This window comes from Belonocnema kinseyi, chromosome 10 (genome assembly GCF_010883055.1).
Source record: "Belonocnema kinseyi isolate 2016_QV_RU_SX_M_011 chromosome 10, B_treatae_v1, whole genome shotgun sequence".
NCBI lineage: Eukaryota > Metazoa > Arthropoda > Insecta > Hymenoptera > Cynipidae > Belonocnema > Belonocnema kinseyi.
This window is the reverse complement of record NC_046666.1, coordinates 38716448-38735542: the sequence shown is the minus strand read 5'-3', so window position 1 is coordinate 38735542 and position 19095 is coordinate 38716448. Positions and strand designations below refer to the sequence as shown.

At 26.6% G+C, this 19095-nt stretch overlaps 1 protein-coding gene across 14 annotated transcripts in view; it reads left to right on the top strand.

The window, feature by feature from the left end:
* LOC117181543 (disks large 1 tumor suppressor protein) overlaps positions 1–19095 on the top strand; it is a 1257521-nt gene that overhangs the window by 868484 nt on the left and 369942 nt on the right. For 11 of the 14 annotated variants that reach the window (XM_033374344.1, XM_033374350.1, XM_033374349.1 and 8 more), the window contains one exon: positions 4591–4626. The exons of the other annotated variants lie outside the window; for them this stretch is intronic. In XM_033374344.1, coding sequence (XP_033230235.1) covers positions 4591–4626 — 36 coding nt within the window. The remainder of the gene's footprint in view (positions 1–4590; positions 4627–19095) is intronic. 14 annotated transcript variants of the gene reach the window in all.

Below are 19095 nucleotides of genomic sequence, written 5' to 3'. Positions count from 1 at the left end.
CCGAATTTTTGGTATTCCTAAGTTTTACCATTATGTATTATAACCCATTCTGAAATTTTACCTTTCTAAAATTTTATCCGTTCCGAAAAATGAACGGGTCCCTCTTGAAGTTGTTTACACAGATTCTTCTATCACTATTGCGCAATATCTTTTAGTGTCTTTATCTAGAATGTTCTAGAAACTTAGCACGAACAAGAACCACTTCAGTTGGGGAACTGTCTCGAGATCGGTAAGGTAGGGATCCTGCCATAGAAACCGTCTATCTGCTAACAAAGGATCGTATTTAAGTATTCATAGATGTTGGATTCAAGATTCCAGCGGATGGAGAACCGCTATGTCGGGTTTGTAAATTCGTAATCTCTGCGACGGTATTGGTACGAGTATCGTTAGTAAAGGGAACATTGAAATTCTCAGCTCGAAGCTTTAATGGATTTGCGAACGTGCAAACCAGCTTCAGTTACCTAGGAGAGTGAGAAAGAGATGGAGGAGCATTTGCTAAGTCGTTAATACATTTTACGATAAGAACGAAGCTGGACCAAGATATGTTCAGTCGGGTCAAGTTAGGTTAGGGATCTGTTTAAGATCCGGATCCATTCGGATTCGGTTACATTTACACATTTATGGAATATCGATTTCTCCAGTTTGAAAATGTATTCACATATTTGATATGACATCCCCTGGCGTAGATGCCTCGTAAAGGTGACAAAAGCACCCAATTTTATTTGGAGAGGTTTTTTTATCAAAAAATGTATATAAAAATTGCAAACTTTATACTCCCCTATTCATCGCTTCTTCACTTAAAATTAATCATTTCCCCCCCTTTTTCATGTTTTTTTCTGCTTTAATTCGAACTGGATTTATAGAAGGCAATAAGAAAATCCAGCTTTCTTGGTACTGACTACTTTTACGGAATTTCCCGTAGATAATTTTATTTTGTTTAAATTATTTTTTTTAAAAGTCATCCTTTTCGTAAAAAAATCGTCCACCTTCATGGAAATTGACCTTGAAAATTCAACTATTTTAGTTTTGCTCAAAGTTTGTTCTTTTTTTTTTGTTTTAAAAATTCGACCGTTCAGTTCTAAAATCATCTTTTTTGGCCTTGCAACTCAACTATTTTCTTAAAAAATCAACTATTTTCTGGAACATTTCATTATTTTGTTTAAAACTCAACTATTTTGTTCAAAATGCATTTTTTTTTGTAAAAAATCAACGGGTTTGTTGAAAACTCAAATTTTGTTGTTGAAAGTTCAAATGACTTAAGACAAATTCGTATTTTCAGGTTGTAAATCTTTCTGATGATTATTGTGCTTCTTGTTTATTTGAAAAGTCTACTATTATGTTTTTGAATGAGAATTCATCCTTGGGTTTTCAGAAAAGACCTTCTTTGATACAAATTTATATTTTCGGATTCAAAATTCAACTTTTTTATATAAAATTCGCCTTCGTGAATTGAAAATTCAACAATTTTTTAGAAAGTGCAGATATTTTGGTAAAAAATTCTACTATTTGATTGAAAATTCTTTTTTTTGGCTTGAAAATTTACGTATTTGATTAGCAAATCAACTATTTGTTAAGAATTCGTCTCTTTTGCTTGAAAGTTCAACTATTTTAGTTAAAAACTCTTCTTTCTTGTTTGAAAATGATTTTTTTGTTTGAGAATTTATCGGTGAAAAATTCTTGTTTTTGATTAAATTCAGCTAGCTTTTATCTAAAATTCAAATAATTTTTGATTGAAATATCAAATATTTTATTTCTCTTTAAGAATTCATCTTTTCCTGGTGGAAAATTCATCTTTTTTGGTAGAACAGCGATCTGGATTATAACAAAATTTCGTTTTGGCTTGGGAATTCATCTATTTGATTTATTTTATTAAAATTTTTATCTTAGTTGGATAAAAAATCTTAAGTTTTGAAATTCCGCTATTTGAAAACTTGAATGACAGTTCATCTTTTCGGGCTTCAAATTCAATAGATTTCAACTTTTTAGGAGAAAATCTTCTTTTTGAATTAAAAAATCAACTGTTTTCGTAGTAAATTCAACTGGTTAGTTATAAAATCTTCTATTTCTTAAATTCAGCTCTTTTGCTTGAAATTTCAACTATTTAGTTGAAAATTCATCTTTTATTTTTTAAATTAAATTTTTTTGTCAAAATTTATCTGTTAAAAATTCGTCTTTTTGTTGTTGAATTTAACTGTTTTTTATTTCAAATTAAAACTTTTTAGTTTAAGTATCAATTATCATATTTGTTTTTGATAATTAATCTTTTTCGGATTGAAAATTAATATTTTATGGTAGAAAAGTTATCTGGCTTGGTTTGAAAATGAACTTTTCTTATTGAAAATTTAACTGCCTTCTGAAAAAATCGCGTTTTGGCTTGAAAATTCATCCACTTGGAGTTTTATTGAATTTTCTTCTTTTTTGGTAAAAAACTCATATTTGTTGGTCAAACCTTTAATTATTTTGTTAAAAATTAAAATTTTTTAATTCGTCTCTTTCGCTTGAGAGTCCAAATTTTTTGTTAAATATAAATTTATTGCTGAAAATTCCACTATTTAAACATTTGGTTAAAAATTCATCATTTGATTTTTGTTTAAAAATTTAACTATTTAATCAAAAAGGTAATATATTTCGACTTAAAATCTTGTAAATTTAAAGCTTTTCAGATTCTATTTAATATGAAACCTATATTAATTTAAGTTGAAATAATTTATTTTCGGTTAATCTCCTATTTCCGTGGTATAATAAATTAAATTAAGTATGATTAGTAATACAATTTTCATCGCCAAATTTATGTTGCTATTGATATTTAATTTCCAGCATGGAGAGGAAGTGATCAATTTTTATTTCCCCGACTTTAATCCAGCTTTCCAAATAAAGCACTTTGTAGGTTTAGAGTCAAAGAAAATCCAGATTGAAAAAGTATTCATTTCAGTAGATAAAGGTTTATTGCTATCCGCGGGAGCTTCATCCATGTGATGATTAATGGACCATAAATCATTTTTCCTGTGTAATTTTTTCCTTCTTTCATTTGCCATCCGTAAAAGATTTTAATGGTCATCCGCAGAGCGGTTTGATTTATTGATGAATTAGTTTATTCATTATTTGTCGTATTCCGTATAAATCTTCGATAAAAAAAAGCTCGATCCGGAAATTACCTAGTCCTAGTCTATAAATTATTCTATCTAATAAGATAAATTTTGGGAGAAAGGTAGATCTTGATAAGAGCAAATTGAGTTTCAATAAATTCCAATTTGGATCGGAAGTCAGAGCAAAATGAAAAGGTGGGTTGATCAAGAACTTAACGTGTTTGAGATTCTTAAAATTCATTCATAATTAATTATTACTGTATGTTACTTTTCTTAATTTTTTTTTGTTTGAAGAAGAATTTTTAGGGAAAGATCAAGTTTCACGATTTCAGAATAATAAGGAATTTATAATTTACAAATTGTATGAACGTATTTTACGAACAAATAGGGTTCATAGCTTCAAGTTTTGATATATGATTATTGCAGGATAAATAGGGTTCATAGCTTCAAGTTTTTATATATGATTATTGCAGGATTAAATAATAACAAAAAATTAACAAATTATCATTTTTATTTTAAAAAATGTATATGTGGAACGAAGCTGAATTCTCTTAAACTGAACCAGTGAAATTAAAATTTTAAAAAATTTTAATTGGATTAAAATGAAGTTCAAAATCCTTTTTAACGTCCAATACTCAAGTTAAATTATAAAATTCCTGACAATAAAACTAAGAATCCAACTACAGTCAAATTCACGGGTTAAAGCAGTATTCTGAATTTTCACTTGTGAACCAGTGATTTTTTCACTTTGACTGGGTGATCCAGTGAGTGAGTCCACTAAAATAGCGTTACTGAATATACCAGCGATGCGAAATGATAGATTCAACCAGTGATAGAGCATTTGACGCGGTCAAGACCTGAGGATCACTGGTACTGCGGTACCAGTGAAACGCACTGATTACACCAGTGACAGAATTTTACTGATTATACTAGTGACGGACTTTTACTGATTAAACTAGTGACGTGATTTCACTGATTGTCAATGGCACACTTCTGGCTGTTTTAACCAGCGAAATTTTACTGATTAAACCAGTGATCGAATTTCCCTGATAAAACCAGTGAAATATCACTAATTGTCATTGACAGACTTCTGCCTGTTGTAACCAGTGAAAAGTCACTGATTAAACCAGAGATGGCATTTCACTGATTGAACCAGTGATATATCACTAATCAGGAATATTTCACTCGTTAATTTTTATAGAGCAGATCTTGCGAACGATTTTGCGACTCAACTTGATCCACCAAAATTAATTTGCACTCGTTTCTTTTATTTCCGCTCTGCTTTTTGTTCATTAGCATTTGTTGATTTTTGTTGCAAAAAATTTCTTTAATGCACGTTTTCGAACTTTAGGTTCCAAACACTTGTAGTTTTCGATAGTGTCCAGAATTTTAGATTCTAAATGAATGCTTGCTTAAAAATATAGAGAGCATGTCAATGTTTGGTTTTGATGAAAAAATGAAAAAGTTTCGTCTTTCTAACGAGAAGGACCGGTCATTGTTGCAGGCACACACTCCACTTCTCGCTGGGGACACGAGACATGTAAGTAAAAGCATGAAATTGAATGGTGAAAAATCATTTTTTGCTTTCAAAATATTTCGGATGTAAAATCAGCTTAGTTGATTCATAAATTAATTTCTTAAGTTATTTTGTAATAAGTAATAAGATGCGCTTTTCAACCATGTACGAGAAAAATTAATTAACCTCGAAATACCAAGAAATTTTGCTTAAAGTCAGGGAATTTTTCCCATGGCGCGCTTTAATATTTTAAATATCGTAATATAAAATACCACTGCAAAATGTTTTATTTTTTTTTTGTTTTTAAAAGAGGCTTTATGTTACTGGATTTTACTATTTGATCGAAATATATATTTTTTTTTTCGTTGGAAATTAATTTTGTTTATTGAAAATTCAAGTGTTCTATTTTTAGTTGAAAAATTATATTTTTTTGTTAAAAATGTACCTTGGTTGAAAATGAAATTATTATTTTGAAAATTAGTTCGTTTTTTTAAATCAATTTCTTACCGAAAATTTAAGTTTTCCATTTTTTTATGAAACTATTAATTTTTGTACTGAAAATTTAACTATTCCATTTGTTTTTAGAAATCTATTAATTTTTTAAAAACTTGAACTCGTGTTGGTGAAATGTTGATATTTTTCAGTTGAAAATTTGACTATTTGGTTGAAAATTCATGTTTTTTATTACGAATTCTTTTTTTTCGCAAAAAAAAATTGGTTTGAAAATTCTTTTTTTGTTGTTGTTAAGAGATTAATTTGTTTAATAAAAATTTAAGTATTTTATTTTTGCTTGAAAATTGATCTTTTTTAGTTGAATTCATGTGTTTTGTTGCAAATTCGCTTTTTTCTTCTTCAAAGTTTATTTTTTAACTGAAAATATGAATATTTCGTTGAAAATTCGTTTGTTTTAACTCAAATTTTTTTAGTTGAAAACTTAACTACTCCAGTTTAATATTCCATCAATTTAATTTTAAAATCCTATTACTTTGGTTCAAAATTTTACCATTTTGTGTAAAATTCGTTTTTCTTTTATATTTAAAATTAGTTTTTCGACTAAAAATGTAACTATTCCCTTTTTTGTTCAAAATTGATTTTTTGGTCGAAAATTCCACTTTGGTTAACAATTGATCTTTTTTGATCAAAAATTCAACTATTTCATTAAAAATACATGTTTTTTATTACAATTGATTTTGGTTGGAAATTCGCTTTTTTTTTAAATAAAGTTTTTTTAAATGAAAATTTAACAGTTCCATTTTTTGTTGAAAAAGTATCTTTTGTAGTTAATAATTCGTTTTTTTTATATAAATTTATCTTCTGGGTGGATTTTTTTCCTAATTCAATTATTCTAGTTGAAGATTCATCATTTCAGTTCATATTTCATTATTTTGGTTTAAAATTCAACAATAGCAGTTGAAGATTCCTAATTTTAGATGTAAATTTATCACTTTCATTGAAAATGTAACTAATTTTTGGTAAATTAGTTTTTTTGGTTCAAAATTCAACTATTCTAGTTAAGATTCATCATTTTAGTTGAAAATTAATCAGTTTTGTTAAAACTTTATCTTTTTAGTTCAAAATTTAATTATTTGGTTGAAATTTTGTCTTTTTTAGTTAAACATTCATGTGTTTTGTTGAAAAATCGTCTTTTTTAGAATAATTATGCTGTAAGTATTATTTACTTTATTATTCGATGTTCATAATATATTTAAGAATATCTTTTAATATAATTTGTCAAAGTTCTCCGAATTAAACATATTATTTAAAGCCCTAGAAAGTTGTTTCCTTTTATTATACCATTTTTATATTTTTTAATTTTATCTGATATGAAAATAATAATCACCTGCATAAATTAATTCTGTTGGTTGAATGAAATGGAGAATTTTCTATTTTGAAAAACTTCTCTTGGAGTAAAAGCGGTAAAGGTTGAAAAATCAATTTTTTCAAATCGAGAAAGTCGTTAGAAATTAATATTTCGTCTTGCTTTATATCAACTTAATAGGGAATTGTAAATAGAAAAAATTTGAATGCAGAAAAAATGGTCAAAAAATGCTAGCTAAAAGAATTGAATCGAAGCTTTCTGGTTACAAACTCGAAGCTTTGCGGCCTGGAGTCGAAAGACTCTTGCAGCGCGGTCCATGTAACACTTGTGGTTTTTTTCAAAGCCGTTCTTCCATTACTGTGGTTAGTTATCAAAATATTAAACATTAGCTTTATAATTATAAATTTTCCACAATTTATGTTTCACCATTTTGGAAATTGGTCAATTTTTCATTCTACTTTATCTCTTTGAAATTAAGTATAAGAAATGGTGAGAATAGGATCTGTTTTTTTTTCAAACATTATAACGTATGAATGTTCCTCCAACATTAAAAAAAATTTTGTTCAAATTTGTCACTTCAGTATTAAATCGTAAAAAATTAATATAAGAAGGGTATTTTGTTTCGCTTTTCGAAATATTTATTCAATAAAATAAAAATTTCCGCAACTTTCGTTGATAGTTGCGATGTAAATAGGTGCTCATAATCCGCGTTCTCTGTAATAACTCGCATAAATTTATGATTATCGCTTTGTCCGTTTTGTACTTTTGAATTGTCGTATACGACGCTGGTGTCGTTGCATGCGCATTATGCACTCATGCATTATGCGATCTTTTTGCGAGAATCTCGTTATGAATTCAGTTTGACGCTCAGCGGCGATGGTAATTTCGATTTTTTCGCGAGCCAATCACATTGTCACGCTTAAAAGGCCCACCCTTACATAAAATCCGTCGGAATTTAGTATTCTATTTTTGGTTGAAAATTATATTTTTTAGTCAAAAATTGAATTGTTTGGTTTCAAATTTCACTACTTCAGTTGAAGATTCGTAATTTTAGTTTAAAATTTATCACTTTCATTGAAAATTTAACTGCCTGCTTGAAAATTATTATTATTTTTTTTTAATTTATTTTTTTAACTTTAGATTTAACTGGTACATTTTTGGTTGAAAATTTATCTGCTTTAGTGAAAATTTCACCTATTTTGTTCAAATTTTATCTTTTTGTTTTAAAATTCAACTATACCAGTTAACGATTAATAATTATAGTTGCAATGTAAAAGATTAAATTTAAATATTGAACTATTTTCTTGATATTTTTGTTTGCTTTAATATTCATTTTTTTTTTAAATGAAAATTATACTAATCCAGTTCATTATCATTTTATCATCATTTTATCAACTGTTCCAGTTAAAAATTCATCCTTGTGGGTGAAATGCATCTTTTTGGTCTATAAACTATCATTTTTAGTTACATTTTTAACTATTTGGTTGAAAGTTAATGTATTTTGTAGAAAATTCAATTATTTGGAATAAAATTTTAACTATTGTGTTGCAAATTAATCTTTTCGGTACAAATTTTTACTATTCTAGTTGAGTATTCATAATTCTACTTGAAATTTAAACTAATAAATTTAAATGTTTAACTATTTTGTTTAAATATTTTTTTGGGGTAAAAAGTTATTATTTTTTTTCGATTGAAAATTATACTATTCCAGTTCGAGATTAATCCTGTATTGAAAATTCATCTTTTTGGTGCAAAATTTTACTATTCCTTTTAAAGATTCATAATTTTCCTTGAAATTTAAACTATTAAATTTAAATATTTACCTATTTTGCTTAAATCTTTTTTTTTTGGTTGAAAATGCTTTTTTTTCCATTGAAAATCATACTATTCCAGTTCTGAATTATATTCCAGATAAAGTTTCATAGTCTTAGTTGAAATTTAACTGTTTCATTTTTCTTTGAAAATTTTCTTTTTTAGTTTAAATTTTTATTTTTTGTTGGAGATTAATTTATTTTGTAGAACATTCAATTATTTGGTTGAAGATTTAACTATTGTTTAAAAATAATTTTTTCGGTCAAAAAATGTTACCATTCTAGTTGAAAATTCCTAATTTTAGTGGAAATTTAAACTATTAAATTAAAATATTTAATTATTTTGCTTAAACCTTTTTTGGGTTGAAAATTCATTTCTTTGAATTGAAAATTATACTATTTCAGTTCAAGATTCATCATTTTAGGTGAATTGTATATTTTTTATTTAAAACGTAATAATTCTAGTTGAAGATTCATAATTTTAGTTGAAAATTTAACGGTTTCATTTTTGATTGGAATTTTTACTATTTGTTGAAGGTTTATGTATTTTTTTGAAAATTTAACTATTTGGTTGAAAATTGAACTATTTCGTTGAAAATCTATCTTTTTGATTAAGAAATATAATAATCCAGTTGAAGATTCATAATCTTAGTTGAAAGTTCATCACTTCGGTGGAAAATTTAACTTTTTTGTTCGAAAATTCTTCCTTTTTTGGTTGATAATACATTTTTTCTATACAAAATTTAACCTTTTCCATTTATGATTGAAAATTTTAATATTTCAGTTGAAGATTCTGTATTTTATTTGAAAATTTAACTGTTTCATTTTTTGTTGAAAATGTATCTTTTTTTTTTTTAGTTGAAATTTTTACTATTTGGTTAAAATTGGATGGATTTTATTGAAAAGTTATCTTTTTGCTTTAAAACTCAACTATATCAGTTAAAGATTCATAATTTCAGTTAAAAATTCATCACTTTAGTTGAAAATTTAACTATTTTATTGACACTTTATTTTAAAATTGATTTTTCTTGACTGAAAATGTATATTTTTTAATTGAAATTTCAACTATTTGGTTGAAAATTTCTCTATTTTGTTGAAAATTAAAGTATTGGTTAAAAATGTATTTATTTAGTTAAAAATGCAATATTTTTACTTGAAAATTTGGGAATTTTAGGCGTTTTAAATTAAATTGAATATAGTACCCAAATTCGTTTTGTTTGAAAGAATATATTTTCCTGTTTTCATCGAAAATTTCCTTATTTCCCCTATTTTTGCAGGGTTTGTACTCAACTGGAAAATCCCTTTCATTCTCGAGCCTAACCACATTGTCGCGCTTAAAAGGCCCGCCTTTTCTGAAAATGGGACAGGCTTCTGCTTTTAAATTATACAACTTTTCATTGTTCAATCACACTCGGAAAACTGCGTTCAAATTTACAGAATGAAATTAGTAGCGTTATAAAATTTTATATATTAAGACGAAAAACTTGAAAATATTCCCAAAATACAAAAAAGTATCAAATTAAAACATTTGATGCTGTTTTAATATATATATTCATATTAATACCATATCAATTTTAATATTAGCAATACTATAATGTGATATAAATATTAATATACATTTTTTTAATGTCGATATAAATTATATAAAGTTCATATAATATAATCTAATATTTTTAAAGTATTAAAAATAAATCTAAATTCTTGTTCTCTCAATTCTCAACTATTTTTTCGGAAAGTTCATTCGTTTTGGTTGAAAAGTCTATTATTATATTTTTTGTTCAGAATTAATTTTTTAAACCTAGTTTTTTGATTATCTCTTGGTATTTTGGTATAGAAACTACAACTATTTTCTAAAAAAGTCGTCCTTTTTTTAAATTGAAAATTTAACTATTTTGGCAGGAAATTAAACTGTTTAGTTTAAAACTAATTTTTGTTGTTAAAAATTCAATTTCTTTGTAGAAAATTCGTTTTTTTGTCTTGATAAGGGAACAATTTGGTAGAGTTTTTTTGGTTTCTTGACGGACGAATCTTGTTTGGTTTGAAGTGAAACTGCTTAGTAGAAAATTAGTTTTTTTTGGTGAAAGATTAAACCATTTTGTTAAAAATTCATCTTTTTAGGCGAATTCAACTGTTTCACATTTTTCATTGAGAATTATTTATCTTTTTTTGTCGAAAAGTCAGCTACTTGGTTCATCAACTGCTTTGTTAAAAATAATTTTTTTTGGTTAATGATTTCTCATTTTAGTTAAAAATTCACCCTCTTTGATTGAAAAGTTAACTATTTTATTGAAAAATCATTATTTTCTTAATTTAAATTAAATTTTTTTACTAGAATTGAAATGATTTTAGTCCAAGATTTATCATATAAGTTTAAAGTTATTTATTTTTTGGTCGAAACAGTAACTTCTTTGTTGAAAATTGAAATTTTTGGGTAGAATATTAATATTCTTCGTAGAAAATGAATCTATTTGTTCAAAAATTAAACTAATTGGTTAAAAATTAAACTAATTGGATTAAAAAATCAAGGTTTTACGAAAAATTTATATTTTAGGGTAAAAAACTTGTCTTTTTAATATAATATTCGTCTGTTGGCTTGAAAAATCAACAGTTTTTGTCAAGTTTTTGACAACTAGTGACTGAATTCTGGATTTAACTGTTTTTGATTTAACTATTACATTTATTATATTTTTTTATGTTATGCTTTTGACAAAATAAAATTTGTGGAATAATTTGATGTCAATTGTTTTTTTTATCTAATGGTCTAAAATAAATATTTTTGTTAAATTTTGATTTCTAAATTTTGAAAAAGTTGCGCTCAAGCTCCCCTGGGATCCGAACCCAAGTCTTTCTTTCAGATTGCCGCTCGGATGCTCTTATGGTTGTGAAGAAAATAATCTCGTCTGTCCGTCGTTACAATATATAAAAAAATCAATATTTGAAAGAAAAGTTGATTTTAGATCAGTAGACAAAGAAAAATTGACATCAAATTATTTAATACATTTTATCCGGTAAAAACCATAACATCCAAAAATATAAAACATTGAAAGTTCGAACAATTAATCTCACAAGTATAATGAATTGCGTCGAAATTCAACTTGTAAGGGTTGTGAAGAAATTAATCTCGTCTATCCGCAGCTTAGTGAGTAAGAGTAACATCAGACCAGCAATCTGAAAGACCTGGGTTCGCATCCCAACGGAGCGTGAGAGCTATTTTTTTAAATTTAGAAATTTAATTAAATTTCAAAAAAATATTGATTTTTGACCAGTAGACAAAAAACAATGAACATCAAATTATTTATTACATTTTTCGTTGAGAATTCATCTTTTTTGATTGACAGTTCAATTACTTGGCTAAAAGTGAATCTAAATTGGTAACAATTAATTTTTTCGGTTGAAGATTTATCATTTGAGTTGAAAATTCACCCATTGGGTTGACTTTCAACTATTTGTTTAAAAATGTATCTATTTTGCTGAGAAAGCCTTTTTTTACTCTAAATTTTAAGAATACAAAGCGCTTTAAATTTAAATGAAAACATTAATTTAATTTTATTAATTTATTATTTAATTATTATTAATTTATTAATAATTTATTGATTAATTATTAATATAATTATTAATTTTATTTTGAAGGATTGATTCCCCTATTTTCGTGAAAAATCGCCTGATGTCCCCTCTCTTTTCGAACACTTTGACCTGGGAAGACTGTTACCGATGCAGTTAAAAAAAATGCTTTTTCTTGTAACTGGGCTTGGGAGGGTTTGGGGGGCATAGAAAGTGTGTATTCCAAATTTTTAATATTTTAATGAAACGTTTTATTGACTCACATTCATAAAACTTAGTTTTGAGACTCAGTTGACAATAAAGGGAACAAATAAAAGGAATCACGTTTCGCTAATTTAGCAAATTCTCCTTCTGCACGTGGTAAATAGTATCCCCCCACCCTCTCATTATCTCTCTCTCTCTTTTTATCTCTCTCGCTCTCGCTCGCTTTCTCTTTCCTGGGCCTTTCCGAGCAATCTAATTTAACTCGAAATTAATCACGCTAACTTCGGCAATCGCAGTAAGCGATGCTCGACATTTGGCTGCTCGAGACGCCAACGACAAGTCGCTAAGTTCCTTACGTAATTTGGCCGAACCTGAATCGATATGGTCGTTAACGGTCGTTAATAAGCATTGGGAATTAACGACGATTTCAGAGAGCAGAAGGAAACTTTGGAACTCGAGATAATTTGTATCGCTTTGAAGTTCTATATCTCAGTAATTATAAACTCTAATTGACAAAACGAGACAGTTATTCACATATTAACTTTTGCCTCAGTATCGATTTTTAATTGAATAATAATGATAAGCTTCGAATGCATTCATTTCGTGTATAAAAGATTGTAGTTTACAAATTTTTGCAAGATTACACTGATAAAAAATGGTTTAGCTGCCCCAGCCAGACGCTTAGCTGGATTTCATCTTCTAAGAAAATATAGCTGTGTTACGTAAATTTCTAGCCGTGTTATCTAAATATCTTGCTGTTTTAGTTACATTTTTCGATCTGCAAATTATCTAGATTAATTAGCTAGATAATTTCTAGATGGAAAAATTTAGCTAAAACAGCTAGATATTTAGGTGACCCAGCCAGAAATTAAGGTAACAAAGCTATATTTTCTTAGAAGACGAAACCATTTTTTTTCTGTATCAGAGTCTGGCATTTGAATATCAATGGTCAGGGAAAATGAAAAATTAGTCAGAGTAAAGTTAGGGCATTTTGAAAATAAAGTTGCAAATTCAACAATTTTATTAAAAAGTTATCCTTTTCGTTTGAAATATCTACTGTTTAGTATTCGTTGATAATTCGTTTTTTTCGTAGGAAACTCAATTATTTGAGTAAAGGTTGAAATAATATCTTTTTTCATTTGTTGAAAATTCATCTTTTTGATTGAAAATAATATATTTTGCTTTAAAATTAATTTTTTCCTTGAAAATGTAACTACTTCATTTTTAGAAGAAAATTCAATTTTTCAAAATGAAAATTTAACTACTTGGATAAACGTTGAACCATTTTGTTAAAAATTTGACTATTTTATTGAAAATTGGTTGTTTTTTTACAATTATTTTTGATCTAAAAATGTAACTTTTCTATTTATTCTTTCTTTTTAAATTAAAAATTCGTCTTTATTGGTGAAAAATTAATCTTTTTGGTTGAAATTTCCTCTTTTTTGTTTAAAACTCTACCGGTTTGGTTTAAGATTAACAACAATTTTTGATGAAGTTTTTTGTTCTTTTTTGACTAAACAATCTTTATTTGTTTAAAATTCGTCTTTTGGTTAGCAACTTAAACTTCAGTGTTAAAAGTTAAACAATTTTGTTAAAAATTCTTATTTTGTTGACGAAGAGTCATCATTTTAAATTTGTCATAAATTATGTTAATTATTCGCATTTCGTTGAACATTTATCTGTTTTGTAACAAATTAAACTTTTTGGTTGAAAACTCGTCGTTTTGTTTAAAATTTCATCTTTTGAGGTTCGAAATTCTTGTTTTCTTTATTGAAAATTAATTTTTTCCATTAAAAATAAATTTCTTTTTTAAATTTAAAGTTCAACTACTTGGGTGTAAGCTGAATCATTTTGCTAAAAAAAATTTTTTCTAATGTCTAATTCGCATGTTTCTGTTTAAAATGAATTTTCTACCGAAAAATGTAACTTTATTCGAAAACTATTTTCTTCTTCAAAACTTATCCTTTTTGGTTGGAAATTCATCTGTTTTGTTGAAAATTTGTCCATTTTGAAAAAATATTCTTCCCTTTGGAAATAAAATTCACCTTTTATATTAAGAATTAAACTGCCTTCTAAAAAATTTAATTATTTCGTTAAAAATGCAACTGTTTTATGTTTCTGTTTAATTTTTGTTTCTTTAAAGTGTGGCCTTCCAGTTTGAAATTTATCTTTGTAGTTTAAAAATTTTGTAATTTTGATGATTTACATTCCAAATTTATTTAATTTAGAATTGAAAACTTGAATTTTAATTTCGAAAATCATCCAAATTTTAGAATTCTTATTTATATGTCTCTAAAATGCAAGAATTGTCAGTTATAACTCTCGAAAATGTAGAACTTAAAATATTTTATGTCTGTAAAATTGACGAATTTTTCATTTTGACAATTTCCAGTTAAAAATGATACTAGTCCTAAGTTTCGCAATTAAAAATTCTCCAATTTTGATGATATGCGTGACCTTTGACCTTAAAAATGATCAAAATTTAAGACTTTTTATTTATACATGGTTAAAATTGAAAATTCTTCAATTTAAAACATGTTAAACTAACATTAATACAAGTTTTAAGGTTTCCAAATAAAACTTCTTTAATTTTGATGCTTCACATTTTAAATTTCTTTCAATTCGAAGATTCAGCATTAAAAACTCTTGACTTTGATCTTCAAATTCATCCTTTAAGAATTTGCTGCACATTTTTATTATTGAAGAGTTTTCGATAGTAAATCTTCAAAATTCAACTTTTTAAAGACCACATTCAAACATACATAATTTTAAATTATACACATTAAAAATTTCAAGATCATTAATTGCAAGTCTTCAAAATAGAGCCTGTTTAAATTTTAATATTTTAACATTTTAAATAATTACATATTTTCATTTTTACATAATAGTCAGATGGAAAAAAAATGGTTAACAATTAAATAAGCCTTTTTTTATCGATATAATTTATAGCTCTTTGGTATAAATTCTAAAACCACTTGATGTTGGAAATAAGAAAGCCGAAGAAATAGATTTTCAAAGAGACATATTCGTTATGGTCCTTTGGTGTCGTTCCCACCCGAATTTTTGAAAAATGCACCCTCCATAAATTTTAATTTTCGATAACCACACTCTGTGGTGACAACTTTCGTTGGGTGATTTACTTTTTCAGGAAAAGAAGTGTGGGCAAGTGAAAAGGAAAAAAAGTCCCTTTAAAGGGAGGAGTACTCAATTTGCCAAGCTCAATATTCATATCATATGTTATGCCTCGTCCCACGATTCGCAGAGGCTGCTGGGATGTCACAGGATGAAACATGACCAACCGAATTCGAGCAGCTACAAATCGAATTAGAGCCTCTATGAATCTTCTATGAGAATATGGAGAGGAACATAAAACTTTTCAGAGTTAAGAAGGTTTTGGAATTAAAGTTTCAAGATATTTTCCTTGAAAGGCTTCAAACATCTGTTACCTGTGTCAACTTGACAGAAAACCAATATTTATTTATTTAAAACTAGCAGAAATACTTTTCTCGAGATTCTTCTTTTGAAATTAAATTTTTTCTGAAAAAAATCATCTCCATCGCTCCATTGGGGATCGAACCACAGAACTTCCGATTGCCGCTCGGGTGTTTTTCCGTTAAGCTATTAGAGAGATCGAAAGAAGAATCTTTCTTTAGAAATAAACGCTATTTAAAGCCAGGTGTTGCGTTTATGTTACGAGTAAATATAAAGGAGTCTGTATTATCATCAGAGATAGTTACCGTCAGTGTCGATATTTTTCACTGTAGGGAAATTAGGAATTAACACTATCGATAACGTTCAGTCTTCAGATAACATAAAATGCTTAACGCCTTTTTTAGACAAGATGAAAAATTAATTTTCAATTAATTTTAAAATTAAATTGCCTACTTATCAAATTAAAATATATACTCGCATTAAAAGTACTACGAAATTTAATGTATAATCCTAAATTAATGTATGTAAATATTAAAATAGTTGCATTGTTCGATAATCAGACCCAGTTCTGGACCAATATTCCTACCTTATCGACATCAAGACTGTTTTACAGCTAAAGTGATTCGTTGTCCGTCCTAAGTTTAAGTGTTTAAAGCCATATTTATCCGGTACTTATTTAAAAAATCTGTGTTTGTGTAATGTTTGAGAAATCACAATTTTTAAATATAGTTCGTTGTAAATATGGCTTAGAAATTAGTATACCTAAACTTAGAATGGACAAGAACCACTTTAGTTGTAAAACGGTCTCGACGTCGGTAAGGTAGGAATCATGGTGCAAACCGAGCCTTACTTATCTACTTACATCGGCTTTCATAAAATTGCAATTATAATCACCTTTCAGTAATATCTAACTTTTATTTAAATACCAGATTTTATCCCAGGAAGAATGAGAAGCAAATAAAAAAAATTAATCTGGGTTTTTATATCCTAATAAGATGTTATTAAAGGATATTCTGGAATTCTCAGTCGTTCTGATGTCTTTCATTTTCAACACTAAGCTTTTTTAAAAATGGCTACAATTGAAAATTTGTCAACTTGTTCAATTTTTAATGCTTATGTTTTAAAAAAATGGCATTTTGAACGTCTTTTCGAAAAAGACCTGTTTTAAAGATTTGCAATTGAAGATCCTTTAATTTTTAATATGTATACATTAAAATGTAGTTTTTATTTGTTTTTAAAATAGTTTTCTTCGAAGATATGTAATTAAAAACTCTTCAATTTAAAAAATGTGTAAATAAAAAATTAGTAGAAAAGATTTTTTCAAGTGTTTTATATTTCGTATGTTACTTGAAATTGAATTGTGAATTAAAGTACAATTATATTCAACAATAGTACAATTTTTTATGTTTTAAGAGAAATGTTTTCAATTCGAATAAATTAAATTCGGAAATTGACTGTTTTCAAAAAGGGCTCTATCGATTCTTTAATTTTCATCTTCAGTTTCGCGATATGGTAGAGAACACTGTTGGGTAGTAACTTGTTACAAGTAACTGAGTTACTAAAAAGTTACGTTATTTGTAACTTTTAGGGTAACTAAGTTATTTTTTAAAAAGTAACTTGTGACATAACTTAGTGACGATTTTTGCAGTAACTTGTAATTTAATTTTAGTTACTTTAAAGTTACTTTGTGTACTTTGTATTCCAATTTCCAAAAATATATTACTGTTCACTTGACGAAATATCTGTCTAGTTTTTTATTTAATAAACCAATCTCTGGTTTTTAAAATAATATTTTGATGAATTATTAATATTTTTATTGTAATAATATAATAATAAATAATTTTATTAATCTTGTATTAATTATGTTTATTTATAAATTAAAAAATTATGGAAGAGCAAAAGTAACCTTTTAGGCAACTTGAAGTTACTTTATCTAGTAACTGTAACTAGTTGCAGTCACAAGTAACGTAAATGTAACTAGTTCCTTTTTTCATTAAGTAACGAAACTTTAACTAGTTACTTAAGAAAAGTAACTTACCCAACACTGGTAGAGAAGCATAATAAATTTAAAAAATCTTTTGAGAGAAATTATTCTCTCAGGGAAATTCTTGAATTTCAAATTAATTATAATACACAAAGGGGCGTTTCCAAAAATGGCCAGAGTGATTTTTTTACCTTAAAATATTGTGTGGGTGGCGGAGAATCATAAATGATAAAACAATTTCATGAAAAAAAATTATATGCAACATTTTCTGTATCTTTTTAGTTAATATGAAGATACTTTAATACAAAAATCGATTATTTTAATTTTTGTCTCTAAATAATTGTAGAATGTCAAAGAAACATAATAAAAAAAATGCAGTGAAAATTAATTTTTAAGAACATTAACCATATTTTCCAAGCCATTTTTTTGTTTCTCGAATTAAAGGATAGTCATTACCATTCAACGTTTTAATTTTTATAATACTAATATTAATTTTTTTCCTAATAATTTCAATAAAATAATTTAAATTCTACGTCTAATGAGCTCAAGTTGAAGGCAAAATGTGAATTTTATGTTAAGATATTGCCAAAAAATGAAATTTCTATGTTTTTTTTTTAGAAAGTTGAATGATTGTGAAAATAATGAAACTTTTTTTTGAAGTTCTTGAGATCATTTTAAAGGCAAGATTCCATATCATATTTTTGAGTGTTTATATGTTTTTAGAATTTTTCCCTAGATTCTTCTAGGGTAAAACTTCTTGCAAAAATCGCAAAATAAAAAAAAAATCCGTGAATACTTACACATAATTTATTTACAAGCATTATTTATAATATTTTAATAAACTTTATTATTATTTACAAAACTATTATGGTTTTAAAATTTGTAAATCAAGTGGTGAGTGCAATAATTATTTAAAATTTTGCCTTTTTTTGCGGCGAATTTGACCCTAAGGAAGAATCTAGAGAAAAAATTCTTTAAAAATCAAAACAATTTTGAAGAATACTATACACTCAAAAAAATGTATGGCTAAATCAACCATAAATCTGGTCAAATATGCCCTTATTATTTCGTCTGGTTAGAATAACCAGAATACTGGTTAATTTAACCCAAATTCTGGTTACTCTAACCAGAAAAAATAGTAAGGGCATGTTAAACCAGAATTCTGTTTAATTTAACCATAGATTTTTTTGAGTGTGGAAATTTATCTTTAAGATGTGCCCAAGATCTTAAAAGTGGTTAATTATTTCCAAAATTATTCTAATTTTTTGAAAGCATTGAAATTCTCCAAGTTTTATTGTACAGTATCTTTTTATAACATTGCAATCATATAGCAACTAAAAAATGGGTGTCTACATAATTTTCGACGGTATTTTAGGTAGCTTAGGTCAATTCTAATTGCAAATGCCTTTAATTTATCTAAATTTATTTGAATTTAATTAATTAAAAACCTCTATTACCGACATTTAAATATGGAGATACTTGAATGGTTCGAGTCTATGCTAAATTTAAAAGGAATGTTTATCCTTCATTTTTAGATCAATTCATACAATTTAGAAATCATTTTACTATTCTAAAAACAATTTAGAAATATTTTTGTAGAATCTCCTATCTAAAAATCAACATCATTCGAATTTAATTAATTAAAGATCTCTATTACCGATATTTAAACATCGAATTAATTG